At 61.9% G+C, this 12,989-nt stretch overlaps 7 protein-coding genes and 1 non-coding gene across 8 annotated transcripts; 5 read left to right on the top strand and 3 right to left on the bottom strand.

The window, feature by feature from the left end:
* Positions 1 to 47: 47 nt before the first annotated feature.
* EHS24_007398 (uncharacterized protein) lies at positions 48 to 1,525 on the top strand (the record flags this gene model as incomplete). Its single annotated transcript, XM_028622768.1, has 2 exons — positions 48 to 182; positions 263 to 1,525. The coding sequence occupies 2 exons, from the start codon at positions 48 to 50 to the stop codon at positions 1,523 to 1,525; spliced, it is 1,398 nt and encodes a 465-aa protein (XP_028476661.1).
* Positions 1,526 to 1,861: 336 nt separating this feature from the next.
* Positions 1,862 to 2,804, top strand: EHS24_007397 (uncharacterized protein; the record flags this gene model as incomplete). The annotated part of the gene is made up of 3 exons (XM_028622767.1): positions 1,862 to 1,982; positions 2,031 to 2,108; positions 2,161 to 2,804. 3 exons carry the CDS (start codon positions 1,862 to 1,864, stop codon positions 2,802 to 2,804), a joined length of 843 nt encoding a protein of 280 aa, XP_028476660.1.
* Positions 2,805 to 3,023: 219 nt separating this feature from the next.
* Positions 3,024 to 4,208, top strand: EHS24_007396 (uncharacterized protein; the record flags this gene model as incomplete). The annotated part of the gene is made up of 4 exons (XM_028622766.1): positions 3,024 to 3,253; positions 3,321 to 3,521; positions 3,609 to 3,716; positions 3,758 to 4,208. 4 exons carry the CDS (start codon positions 3,024 to 3,026, stop codon positions 4,206 to 4,208), a joined length of 990 nt encoding a protein of 329 aa, XP_028476659.1.
* A 418-nt stretch (positions 4,209 to 4,626) lies between these two features.
* EHS24_007395 (uncharacterized protein) lies at positions 4,627 to 5,762 on the top strand (the record flags this gene model as incomplete). The annotated part of the gene is made up of 3 exons (XM_028622765.1): positions 4,627 to 5,260; positions 5,321 to 5,442; positions 5,493 to 5,762. 3 exons carry the CDS (start codon positions 4,627 to 4,629, stop codon positions 5,760 to 5,762), a joined length of 1,026 nt encoding a protein of 341 aa, XP_028476658.1.
* A 261-nt stretch (positions 5,763 to 6,023) lies between these two features.
* EHS24_007394 (uncharacterized protein) lies at positions 6,024 to 7,267 on the bottom strand (the record flags this gene model as incomplete). Its single annotated transcript, XM_028622764.1, has 2 exons — positions 6,024 to 6,740; positions 7,055 to 7,267. The coding sequence occupies 2 exons, from the start codon at positions 7,265 to 7,267 to the stop codon at positions 6,024 to 6,026; spliced, it is 930 nt and encodes a 309-aa protein (XP_028476657.1).
* Positions 7,268 to 8,435: 1,168 nt separating this feature from the next.
* Positions 8,436 to 8,571, top strand: EHS24_007393. Its single transcript has one exon. It is a non-coding gene; the product is annotated as a tRNA-Trp (tRNA).
* A 611-nt stretch (positions 8,572 to 9,182) lies between these two features.
* EHS24_007392 (uncharacterized protein) lies at positions 9,183 to 9,431 on the bottom strand (the record flags this gene model as incomplete). The annotated part of the gene is made up of 2 exons (XM_028622763.1): positions 9,183 to 9,205; positions 9,257 to 9,431. 2 exons carry the CDS (start codon positions 9,429 to 9,431, stop codon positions 9,183 to 9,185), a joined length of 198 nt encoding a protein of 65 aa, XP_028476656.1.
* A 350-nt stretch (positions 9,432 to 9,781) lies between these two features.
* EHS24_007391 (uncharacterized protein) lies at positions 9,782 to 11,576 on the bottom strand (the record flags this gene model as incomplete). The annotated part of the gene is made up of 3 exons (XM_028622762.1): positions 9,782 to 10,025; positions 10,072 to 10,916; positions 10,962 to 11,576. The coding sequence occupies 3 exons, from the start codon at positions 11,574 to 11,576 to the stop codon at positions 9,782 to 9,784; spliced, it is 1,704 nt and encodes a 567-aa protein (XP_028476655.1).
* Positions 11,577 to 12,989: the final 1,413 nt, after the last annotated feature.

The following is a 12,989-nucleotide window of genomic DNA, read 5'->3' as shown; positions in this document are numbered from 1 at the left end:
CGATACCGATTCTCCTGGAGATACAGCAGGATATCTGATTTTCGACCATGACGGTTGACGAAAAGACACAAAAGTTCACCGACGAGTCGCCCGAGGGCTCGTACATGGTCCAGGCGGCCGACGACACCAAGCACGATGCCGTCTTTGGCGAGCTGGGTGACAAGGGACCCAACTTTCGTGCAGTGAGTGATGAGTGATGTGCTGCGCGCGGGGATGGTGTGCATGTGGTGCGCCGTGTGTCCAGTGCTGACTCGTGGGCTAGGTTGGCTGGGTCGGCGCGACGGTTCTCATGATCAAGAGCGCTTTCGGTCTCGGTGTGCTCTCCATCCCCTTTGTCTTCCAGGCCGTGGGCATTATCCCAGGTGTCATCCTCATCGTCGTCATCGAGTGCATCACGACATGGTCGGCGTTTGTCCTCGGCTCGTTCAAGCTCAACCACCGTGAGACGTACTCGCTCGCCGATGTAGGCCGCGTCCTCGCCGGTCGTGCCGGCGAAGAGTTCTTCTCGGTCGCCGTGTGCATCTGCATGCTCTTCTTCTCTGCTTCGGGCATGGTCGGCGTCACCACGGCGCTCAACGCCGTCTCGACGCACGGGACGTGCACGGCCGTCTTCATGGTCGTCGTCTTTGTCGTGTCCATGGGCTGCGCGTCCATTCGTACCCTGGGCAACATTGCCTGGCTTGGCTGGGTCGGTCTCATCTCCATCTTTTCGGCTGTCATGGTCATGACTGTCTCGGTTGGTGTGCAGGACCGCCCCAACGACGCTCCCGCTACTGGACCTTGGGACAAGGACTTTAAGCTCTTCACCACGCCCACGTTCGCCGACGCCATTTCGGCCGTGGCCACCATTCTCTTTGCTGCTGCCGGCACCCCAACCTACTTTGGCATCATCTCGGAGATGAAGGACCCCCGCAAGTACCACCGTGCCATGCTCCTCAACCAGGTCTTTGTCACGGCCATGTACTGCATCATTGGCTCGATCGTCTACTGGTACTGCGGCCAGTACGTCGCGTCGCCGGCGCTCGGCTCGGCCGGCCCCCTCATGAAGAAGATTAGCTACGGCCTCTCGATCCCCGGTCTCTTCTTCTCGGTCATCCTCTGGGTCCACATCCCGGCCAAGTTTATCCTCGTCCGCATCCTCCGCGGCTCGCACCACCTGGCCGCCAACACCCCGACCCACTGGGCAACCTGGTTCACATGCACGTTTGCGTGCACGACCATTGCGTACATTATCGGCTCGGCCATCCCCATCCTGTCGTCGATCATCTCGCTCGTCGGCGCCCTCATCGCCCCGCTCCTCTGCATCATTCCCTTTGGCTTCATGTGGTTCCACGACAACACAAGGGGCAGGACATGGCAGTCGCTCCCGACCCTCACCAAGGCGCACGCCGTGTGGGCCACGTTTGTGATCCTTGTGGGCCTCTTCATCACCGTCGGCGGCACGTACGGCGCCGTCGTCACCATTATCAACCAGCCCGGGGGCGGTGGGCCCTGGTCGTGCGCCGACAACAGCAACTCTGTTTAAGCGTGGAGAGGAAGGGGTTCAGCAGCTGGGGAGGAAGGAACGAGGTGGTGTAAGAGAGAAAAGACGATTTTGCATTCTACACAGACGCACAAATAAGCATTCTATTACACATTACGTGTACGCATATGCCATGCATGGGTATTCGATTTGGACAAGCAAGTGCTTGGGGTTCCCTCATGCCCATTGCGCTTACTGCGAGAGGTGTCTCCCCGAGCACTGAGCTGCACTCGCCACAACACATCTGATCGGACCATATCCGCTCCGCCTCCACCCACCAGCCCATCTTCCTCCCACCCACCATCCCCCCCGCCTCTCACAACCACCCACTCGTCCCCAATGTCCACCGTGGCCCAAGTGATCCGGCACAAGGCCGAGCTCGTGGCGGGATACCTTGTCAAGCAGCCGCGGCCGGGTACGCGGCCCCTGGTGGTGTCGATGCAAGGCCCCCAGGGTTCCGGTACGTTTGCCCACTGAGATCTCGGAGACAACTGACATTCGTTCTCAGGCAAGAGCACGATCTGTGCACGCCTCGTGGACGTGTTGCGGGAGAAGGGCGTCGTTGCAGCTGCAGCCTCCCTGGACGGTAAGTTGAGGTGAGACCGCACCACGGCACGCCCCAACTGACATGCGCTAAGACTTCTACCTGCCCCACGCGGGCCTCACGGCTCTCGCAGCGGCCAACCCTTCCAACGCGATGCTCGCCGGCCGCGGTCCCCCGGGCACGCACGACGTCGACCTGCTCGTCGACACGTTATCCCAGGTTCACTCCCCGCGGGGCGGCGAGGTCGTCCTCCCCGTCTTTGACAAGGCGGCACATGGCGGCCGCGGCGACCGCGCCGGATACACTGTCCCCGTCCCGGCTGGGCTGGACGTGTTCGTCCTCGAAGGTTGGAGTCTGGGGTACGGCCCGCTGCCCGACACTGAAGCGCGCGCGCGATGGGCAGTGGGCAGGACGGCGCGTACCCACCCTTACAGCTCTATGGCGCAAGTCAACACGCTTCTCGCGGCGTTTGAAGGCCAGGTAGGCAGGTTCTTTGACTGCCACGTCGCCATCCGCCCGATGACGTTTGACTATGTGTATACCTGGCGGCTGGAGCAGGAGCACATGATGAAAGAGAAGAATGGGGGTAAGGGGATGAGTGATGAGGACGTGAGGCGGTTTGTGGATCGGTACATGCCCGTGTACGAGGTGTTTGGCGAGGTGAGGCCCCACAGGCCGACGTTTAGTCTGCTGTTTGGACCGGAGAGGGAGATTGTAGCCACCGAGGAGGAGGGGTGATGGGTGTAGCTGTCGTATGAAGCAGCCCCACAGTGCAAATGAGAGCTCGTGGTGACCTCGAGCTGGGTGTGGTCCATACGCGCACACCAAAATGGCGGAGCTCCGCACTCGTCATTTCGTCGCCGATCTCCGACAGGATGTTTGACTCGGAGTGCCGCCGACGGTGACTCACTTTCATCTTGCATCCTTTCTGTCCTCAACAACAATACTCTTACACCCATGCGGACAGCCTCCATCACAGCAGCAGTGAGGCGGCCAGTCCTCAACGCCGTTGCGTCGTCGTCGTCGTCGTCGTCGCCTAGGGCTGCAGTTTCCGTACCACGGTTCACGCGCAGCGCTTGGGGAACGAGCGCGCCGGCACCTCCACCCGTCAAGCTCGCGTACGACCTCGTCCACCCAAAAGAGGACAAGCGGCCTGACGAGGCGCTCGTGGTGTGTCATGGATTCTTGTGAGTCATCTCACCTACTCTTATCAGCTTTGCTTTTTATCTTGAAGCTGCTGACACCCTGGCTTAGAGGATCAAAACAAAACTGGCGGTCGCTGGGTAAACGCATGGCCAACGCGCTGTCCATGCGCGTGTTCACGCTCGACATGCGGAACCACGGACAGTCTCCACATGCCGCGCCGCACACGAGCGTGGCCATGGCCGAGGACCTGGGGCTGTTCTTCAAGGACCATGGGTTGACGAGTGGAGTGCATCTCGTGGGACACAGCATGTGAGTGAGCGAGCTGCTGTGGGCTGGCTTGCCTGCGTGATACCAGCCCCAGACAGCTACGTCTGAGACGCTCAGCTGACCCACCAGGGGGGCCAAGTCTGTCATGGCCTATGCCCTCAACGCCGACCTGAACGCGCCGCTGCGGTCGCTCGTGCCCATCGACATGACTCCCAACATTGAGCCCATCGAGCCTCAGTGAGAGCTGCTCTGTCTCCGTGTTCCAGCTCACACCCCAGATACAACGGCTACACCAAGGGCATGCAGGAAATTGCCGCGGCCAAAGTCCAGACGCGCGCCGAGGCCGACGAGCTGCTCAAGCCGTACGAAGCCGTGCCCGCCACGCGCCAGTTCCTGCTCACCAACGCCATCACCGTGCGCGGTCCGTATGGCCGGAAACACGTCGGTTTCCGCGTCAACCTCCCCCTGCTCGCCGACGCAATCAACAGGCTGGGCGAGTTTCCATACACCCCGCCGCCGCCCGTGTCGCCCACGTCGCCGCAGTGGACGGGCCCGGTGCTGTTCATCAAGGGCGCGCACGCAGCGTATATCCGCCCCGATAACATCGAGGTCGCGAGGCGGTTCTTCCCGCGCATGGAGCTTGTGACCCTCGACGCGGGGCATTGGGTGCATGCCGACCGGCCAGACGAGACGGTCGAGAGTATCGTGCGGTTTGTACAGAACAACTAGATTGCAATGCCACAAGACCGCCCCATGCCATCATGGCATGTGAGATTAGTACTGTGGTGGCGGATGTCCAGGTGTCAACAAACCATGCCGATCGGTGTGTGCAGTGGGGCGCCCTTCTGGCAGCCGACTGCCACTTTTGCTCTCGTCAGTGTCTGCACCGCGCCATCCAAAATCAGTATGCTAGACCTCTTGCATGGTATCGCCCCCAATGGGAGACACACGCCGCCGGACAGTTGCGTGGTGCGCAGCTGGAGCCCCGGGCCGGCGACGTCCGACAGTGCCGTCACCCGTTCGGTTCACCATCTGACGCCATCCACAGCTATAGATAGCGCGCGGCCTCTTCTTCCATGCCCTCGCCGTTTCTCTCTTTCTCTCTCACTCTCACCTCTCTCTCTCTCTCTAACCAAACCCCAAAGCCATGGCATCCACCATCGCGATTCTCTACCCGGGAGCCATGGGCGCGGCGCTCGCCACGGTCCTGCACGCGCGCAACCCGTCCCTGCGACTGCTCACGTCCATCGCCGGCCGGTCGGCGAGCACGCTCGCGCGCGCCGAGGCCGCGGGGCTGGAGAACGTGTCGCTCGCCACGGTCGTCGCCGAGTCGGACATCATCTTCTCCATCCTCCCGCCGTCGGCCGCCGTCGAGCTGGCCACCAGCGTGGCCGCCCTCCTGGCCGCCCACCCCCGGTCCAGCTCCAGCTCCGGCTCCGCCTCTGCGCCCGCCGCACCGGTCTTCGTCGACGCCAACGCCGTGTCCCCCGAGACGCTGGGCAGGATCGGCGACATTCTCGGGGAGACGCCGCTCGTCGACGCGAGCATCATCGGCCTCCCGCCCCGCCTCGCGGACGGGTACGAGCCGACGCTGTACCTCGCCGCCGACGCGCGGTGGGCCGCGCAGCTGAAATACGTCGGCGACGCGCTCGGCGGCGACCGCGGCCTGAGTAAAGTCAAGATCCTGGCCGACGCCGGCGCCGGCGGCGCGAGCGCGCTCAAGATGTGTTATGGGGGCCTGGCAAAGGGCACGAACGGTCTTGCGGCGATCACCGTCCTGGGTGGGTCGGGGAAGAGGAGGGGGAAGGCAGAGGGGGGATGTGCTGACGGTTTTGCCCCAGCGGCCAACGCCCACTCGCCCGCGACCGCCAAGGCGTTCATGGAGGAACTGGCCAGCTCGCGCGCCGACGTGCTCAACTCGCTGAGCTTTACGCTCAACGACATGCCCAGCAAGGCGTACCGCGTGAGTTGGTCCTCATGTGGCTGGCGCAGCAACTAACAACGTGTTGCCAGTGGGTGGGCGAGATGGAAGAGATCTCGTCGTTCATTTCGTCGTCGCTCAACTCGACCGACGCAGGGCTCACGCACCTCGGCCTCGCGGCCGTGTTTGAGCGGCTGGCGGCCGACCTGCGCGCCACGGGCGCGGCGGTGGGCGCGGCGGCAGACGGGCCCGTGGGCGACGCGACGGAGGTGGATGCGCTGAAGTGGTTTGCGGATGAGAGTAAGGAGGTGCTCAAGGCGAAGGGGTACGAGGGAAAAACGGCGTACGGCGGGAAGAAGTAGACAGCGGCAGCTAGGCAGTGGGATGGGAGTGGAGTATGGGGTCCAGATCAGAATGAACCTTTGGCAGATTCACGCCGGGATATGCCCAGGGGCACCTACTGCTGAGAGGCGACAAACTGCACATGGACCTACGCCGCACTGCCAGCTTCCACACTCTCCACGCTCTCGTCCAGCCTGCTGACAAGTACATCCGTCGCAACTACTACAACACTCCACGTGACACATTCTCCAATATTCACTTCTTGTCCACACCATCTTTGTTTACTTGAGACACTCGGGCTCGCGCTCGGCGATGAGGTCCAGCTCGGACTTGATCGAGAAGTGGACGGCCGTGGGGTGCTGGAGCGTGGCGGCGGTGAACGCCGCGTCGACGGGGTCGATGAGGTTCTTCTTGATCCCGTTTGCCTCGGCCGCCTCCTGCATGAGCTGGACGTGGCACTGCTTGTCCAGCAGGGCAAAGTAGTACCCGACCTCGTCGACCGTGTCGCCCAGCGTGAGCAGGCCGTGGTTTTGCAAGATGGCACAGCGGTTCTTGGGGCCCAGGGCCGCGGCGATGCGCGCACCTTCCTCGCCCGCGAGGACGACGCCGCCAAACGACTTGTACACTGCCAGGTTGTCGTAGAACAGGCACGAGTCCTGGTTGGTGACCTCGACGGGGCGGCCGAACGCGCTCCACGCCTTGCCGTGGACCGAGTGGCAGTGGCCGATACTGTTGATCTCGGGGCGCGCCTTGTGGATGGCCGAGTGGATCCAGTACCCTGCCGCGTTGATGGGCAGCTGCGCGCCGAGCGTCGGGTGCACGTATCCCTCGGGAGTGACGAGGACGAGCTTGGAGACAGTGATGGAGGAAAAGTGCACGCTGAAGGGGTTCATCCAGTAGTGGTCGTGCAGGATGGGGTCACGGACGGTAATGTGGCCGGCAGCACCCTCGTTGAAGCCCATCTTGCCCCAGTAGCGGAACGTGAGCGCCAGGTGCTCCTGTGCGGGTGTCAGCGGGTGTCACCGTGTGGGTGAGTGGAGAGTGTGGGAGAGGGGGTGGACGTGTGTGCTTTGGTGTCTGTGTGCTGCATGCTATCGAGAGAGAGGGGTGAAGAGGAGACGGTGGTGTGGTGAGATTGTGACAATCCGCCACACTCCCCAGTACACCTTTATACGGTCCACCCCCGTTTGCCGTCCCTCCGCCCACCTTTCCAAGCCAGCCATCGTTCTCTTGTGCGGCCCCGCCGAGCCCCATGCATTGCTCGCCACCCAACCCCGCATCGTGGTCCCATCGCATTCCCATCCACACTCACCTTGACATACTGCCTCTTCTTGAGCAAGCTCTCCTCGTCCGTCTTGGTCCAGTAGTCCGGGAACGCATCGAGCTTGATGGTGCCCTCGGCGTTTCCGCGCCACACGCGGTTGAGCGCCTCCTTGGGCAGGTCGCTGAGGCTCTGCTTGGGCTCGGCGGGGGCGGCAGCGGGCGCGGTGGCCTCCTGGGTCCTGGAGACGGCGACGGGGGCCATGGTGGTGGGTGGAGTGTGGTTGTGGTTTAGAGGGAGCGGAGGGGATGTGGGATGGGTGTTGTTGCCGTGTGGGACGTGGGGGTTGGGACCTGTAGTGACCGACCGGCTGTATATACCTCTGCCATGGACCCCCCGGGATAGACTGACCATGGCATGCGTCGGCCAACTGGGACATGCGCATCGGTCATGGCCGACTCGTTCGCCCCACTCGCCCGGCCATGCGACAGAGACACCCAAGGTCCGGACGAGCGTGTCAAGCGACAGAGACAGCGTGTTCTATTGTGGTTTTCCCGCCCCCCCACCCCCCGGCTGTGAGCGATAAGCGTCGAGGCTGACTGAGATATTCGTGGTCGGTCAATCCGCCATTGCGGTCTCCAAACGACCTGCCACCATGTGGCAACGCGTAGCAGGATATAGGATAGCAATGCTGACAACACCAGACATCACTGTTGCATGCTTGACACGGGTCGTCCTTGCAGCAGGGCCTCGCTGGTACTGGGAGAAATGACGGCGGCGGTAACTGACGGCAACATCGGTCGGGCAAACAACCTTAAGCAACCTTGCCCACCTTTGGGGCCTCGTTACGAGGAGCAGTGGGAGAGTCAAATGGACGAATTCATCGCAGCACCGACCGAGTCGCCTGTGGCCTGTGGTGTACATCACGCGGGCACATGTTGTGTAGCTATCTGGGCAGCCTTGGTTGTGGCAAGCCAGGACAGTACATGGCTGCTGCGACAGGCTGCTGCGACAGGCTGCTGCGACAAGCCGTGTGCTGCGTACCGCCCAAACAGCTACATCGAGCCATCTGCCATCTTGGCGTCTGGGCTTGACAATATCTATGTCGCGCAGCCATTCCTTGCACAAACAGTGGCAGCATCAACAGCATGGCCCCCACGCCCCTACCACCCGTCACCAACCATCCATCCCCCGCCCTCAGATCTCAGTACCCACACTGATAACATCTGCAGACCGCAAGCAGATCACAGATCTGCCATAGTGTATGCATACATGCCATGCCCGATCTCGTGGATCTGCGATGGCAGCCCAAATGCACCAATGTGGCACCTACGCACTACCCCCCCGGTCCCATTTCTCCTCGACCCATACCCTCAACCATCTCCACTCGCTTTGCACACCGCACGCTCTGCACACGCTCAACACCGTGTTCGATCCCGTGGCGTAATGGTAGCGCGTGAGATTCCAACACTGGGATACGAGCCGCGTCCTCGACCCTCGACGCACGTCGAGAGCGAGGCGTGTGCGCTGATTCCTCAAGGTTGTCCGTTCGATTCGGGCCGGGATCGTCTTTTGGCCTGTGAGCGAGCGCGAGCGCGAGCGGGCGGGCGGGCGGGCGGGCGAATCGTGTTGATAGTATGAGTGACGGGATGAGATGGGTGGGTGGGATGGGGTGGTCACAGGTCGCGGCGTACGGCGTCTTGATCGCGGACGAGGCCGAAGCCGTTGCGGGGGTATGCGGGGTCTGGGACGGATAATCCAGTCTGCCAGCCTGCTCCTCGTCGCCCCTCGTCTCGCAGTTTACACAGTTTGTCACTGTCATCGTTATCGCTGCATGGTCCGATCCGGGCATGTGGTGAGTGAGTAACCAGGCAGTGGTCGGAGCCAGCGTGTCCGGCTGACGGGGAACAATGACCAAGGGGGTGTTATTTCCATGACGCGCGAGCGTGCCGGATCACAAGATGCATACAGTATGAGAAGCGCTGCCGCTGCTGCCGGCCCCGGGACGCGACGGGCATGATGGGTGGGTCGTGGGTGGGTGTGAGGTGATGCTCAAAGAACGCAATGTGTGCGGTACGTGGGGTGAGATCAGGTGAGATCAGGTTACGTTCGTTCGTTCGGTTCGGCGACGGTCTCTGGATCTCTGGGCGAATGGCTCTGCGCGCAGGCAGCACGCACGTTACTGTCCCTTCTTGTCGTCCACTGTCGTCGATCCCTCCGCCGCGCTCGCATGTGCACTTGCCGGCGCCGCACTCTCGTCCGGGTCGCCCACAATGCTGAGGTATCCCAGGCAACACAGGCTGACGACGGTGGACGCGTACGCGAGCCAGTATGCCGCGGACCCCCACGCGGCGACGTTGAGGGCGAGGAGGGACAGGGCGGTGATACCGGCCACGAGCAGGACGCGCTGGTTGAATGGCGTCACCATGGTTGGAGGAGAGGCCGGGTGTGCGGTTTGATGGATGGTGAGTGGGTGAGATGAGACGTCGAAAAGGTCAAAAGAGCAAGTTGGTCGTCACGTCACTGCTGTCGGGCACCGAAACACTCAGGCACAGGGGGGATATGGATGGGGCATGGGGCTCCAGCTCGTGTTTGCGAGACGTGGGCCAGGTGGCATAAAGGCATATGTACAGCACATGTGTGCGCATGAGGCGCGTTCGGCTAGTTATAGTATACAATATACGACGAACATTGGAAGGAGAGACGAAGAAGGCGTTCGTAACGTGCCGCGATCCTTGGTGGCTTGGGGTGCCGGGCCGCAGTTGAGTGTTCGGGGACCTAGTATGGGCCGTACTTGCGCGCGAGGCGGACCGTTTCGTCCATCATGCGCTCGACCTCGCGCCTCTCACGGCTGCAGAGTGCGCTCCAATCCTCGTCCCAATGGCCGCCGCGCAGCGTCGCCTGGTTGAAGTCGATCAGGCGCAGGTGGCCGGCACCATCGCGGCGGACGTGGCGCCACGCAACGTCCCCGTGGCACACGCCCGCAGCGTGGATGGCCGCGTACATTGAGCGGATATCGTATCTGTAGCGGGGGTCAGTTTGGGACTGGGGCATTAGAGACCACTCACTGGATGCGCTCGTCGCGCGCGCATGCAAAGGGCATCTCCTCGCCGACGTTCTCCATGACCGTGAACAGCGTCCCGGATCGGTCCTGCCCGTTGCAGTCGCCCCAGTACAGCTCGTCACTGCCGTACAGGCGCGGCGCGACTCCATAGCCCTCGAGCCGACGCAGGACGGTATCCTCGTCCCAAAACGCAGCGCGGACTTGGGCACGTGTCGGCCGCAAGTGGTCGTCGCCGTTGTCCCCTGGCGCACCTCCGTGTTCTGGCGCAAACTTATCCATCTCGGTCATCTTGACGACGCAGCGCACCGATTTGGGGAGTAGAGTGAGGATACCCTCGAACGCGGTCGCGGTCGAACCGTAGCCGAAGGGAGGGCCGAGGAGGAGACTGTCGCGAGGCGGCACGGGTGCTGTAAAGGGTCCAGTGGTGGTGAACACCAGGACGTCGTTGGTGTCCGCGCCGAGGGTGACATTGACAACGCCTCGATGGCGGAAGACGGGCGGTGTATCCGATGCAGCGGGCGTGGCGGCCGGTTGGGCATATGCCTGCGTTGGCTGGAACGCTTGCGCCCACAGAGGAGTTGGTGGCGGCGGCGAAAATGTCGCGCAGATGAGGACGGCGCTGCTGATTGAGGGGTTGTGGTGAAGCAGAGCGCACAGGCTGGCACCGAGCAGCAGTCCTGGCACTGAGCCGGCTGGTCTGTTGAGCGAGGCCAACTCGTCGACGGTCTTGAGCTCGTCAAAGTGTAAAACGGTCGTTGCGCCGTCGTGGTCGCACCGACAAGGCAGCAGGGTCTCGTAGTTGCAGAGGAAGGCGATGTTTGGGCGGCAGCTACCCACCTGGCCGCCAAGCTGTGCACGAGTCAGCGGTGCGCGTCCTGGCCATGGAAAACATACCTCGTCCAGCACCCGACGCGACGCGGCGTGACAGTGATCATTCCCGACTTGCCCACTGATTTCGTCCAGCATCCTATCCATCGTCAAAAGCGGCAGCGACAGCTTGGTCTTGAACCGGATGATGCCGAGTGTGGTGGCTTGCGCACCAGCACCAGGGACATGCCAGCGGAGGTGTGCGTGCGTCTCGCCCGTTCCCGCAATCTGCCAATACACCCTGTGGCCCGTGTGCTGAAGCAGCGCCTGCAGGATGGCGTTGATGGGCTCGAGGACGTGGGCGTAAAAGTAGACGGCGATACCCAGGGCACCCGACATGGTCTGTGTTTGCTGCACCGCTGCAGCGCGGTCACTGGTCATGCGCAGGAACTGAGCGTGGCTGTCGTGCAGAATGGCGAGAGCGGGCGCGAGGCTCTTGAGGGTGTCGTGTGCGGCAGAAGCGAGCACATCTCCAGCAAAGGTGACCTGGTTAGGGTGGAACGGCGCTGAGCTTGCCTGAGACGTAGAGGGGTTGTAGGATGCGGAGGAGTTCGCGTCCACGTCCAAGGTGGCGGGGACGCTGATGAGGCCCAGCAGGTCGACGGCTCGCTCGAGGTCGGCTTGGGAGGCAGCCGCCCACATGGTCGAGGTGTGGCAGCGAGGTGGTTTGGGTGTATGAGTGATGGAGCGATGGAGTGATGGAGTGAGAGAGTGATGGAGTGATCGTTGGTTGTTTGTTTGTTCGACAGGATCCCCAACCTTTTGGTACTGCGAGAGCAGTCGTTTGGAATGGCCCATGCATGATCTTCGTCGCATCCCACATCCATTCGCCTAGCGACACCGCTCTCAACAGCATCCACACCCTCTCGGCCTCTCTCTCGCCTCTACCACATGTGCGGCGTGGTCCCACCTCGAGCCAGGCAGTGGTCCTGGGACCCTTGCTGGTGGGAGCCACATCACGACCGCTTGTTGTTATTGTGCAGAACGGCCTAGTCTCCACAGGTTATGCTGCAGAAAGCCTCTTGATGACCTGGCGTTTGAAGCAAGCTTCTGAGCAGATTCTCGACTTGGAGGCCACCTGTCCACCGGGGTTATCCACTTGGCCATCAGGTGAGCACGGGTGACCACGAGTGTGATGGGTGACAAAAGTTGACGAAAGGTGACTGGACCATGGGCGACCTTTGTCGTTTGCGCTCCGCTCCTGTGGTCTGCAATCCCATGCATGAGCCGTAATGTGTGCGCTCTACCTGGAATCGAGTCGAGATGTAAGTGGTATCCATGCAATGGTGGCTACCGAGAATATCCAGGACCAGAGGGTGTTGACTGGGTGCTGTTGTCGCGTTGTCGTGTGAATCGCCCGTGCTGGATGGGTGGATCATCACTGATCCGGTGGTTGCCCCTGTGACGTTGCTGCCAAAAAAAGGATTTGGGACAATGGGAACGAACCCGTCCCCTCAAAAGTTAATGCGCTTGCATCCTCATGCCAGCTGCATCTGACCGCATAGCATTGACAGCAGGTTCCCCACCGTCGTCATAGTGCAATATGTCCCAATGGGAAGATTCCATGCTCGATGACACGTCGCCGCAAAGCGTGTGTGGTGTGATCAAGTGATCTCTCGCTTCGTTGATATCTCCCCTCGCGCGGGCCAGAGCGGCTCCACACCGCTTCGTTGCGCTTCTCGGCACCGACGAGAGTGAGGGTTCAAAGAGGGTTGCTCCCGGACAACACGTGCAAGTGTGGGGAAACCATGCCGCTCTCTCGGCAGCAGTAACAGCAACAGTAGAGGGTGTGTGGGGGTTGTGGCCGCAACACTGTGGGGGGGGGACGACTGTGGCGGCCATTTCATGCCCACCCTGGAGAGAGCGGGGGGGTGCGGCCAGGCGCGGCGAGTTAATTTCACGTCGGATGCACTCTTTGGCTCTCGGTCCACAGCAGTGAACCGTATGCATGGTGATGGTCGTGGGCGGTCTCTTTGAGAAGCCACCTTGCTGTACAACTGCATGGTGTGTGAACAATAGAGCGAGACGCCGATTGCGGTATGCCCAGCGCGCCAA

Source organism: Apiotrichum porosum (assembly GCF_003942205.1).
Source record: "Apiotrichum porosum strain DSM 27194 chromosome Unknown scaffold_5, whole genome shotgun sequence".
Lineage (NCBI taxonomy): Eukaryota > Fungi > Basidiomycota > Tremellomycetes > Trichosporonales > Trichosporonaceae > Apiotrichum > Apiotrichum porosum.
This window is presented reverse-complemented; position numbering and strand designations above follow the sequence as displayed.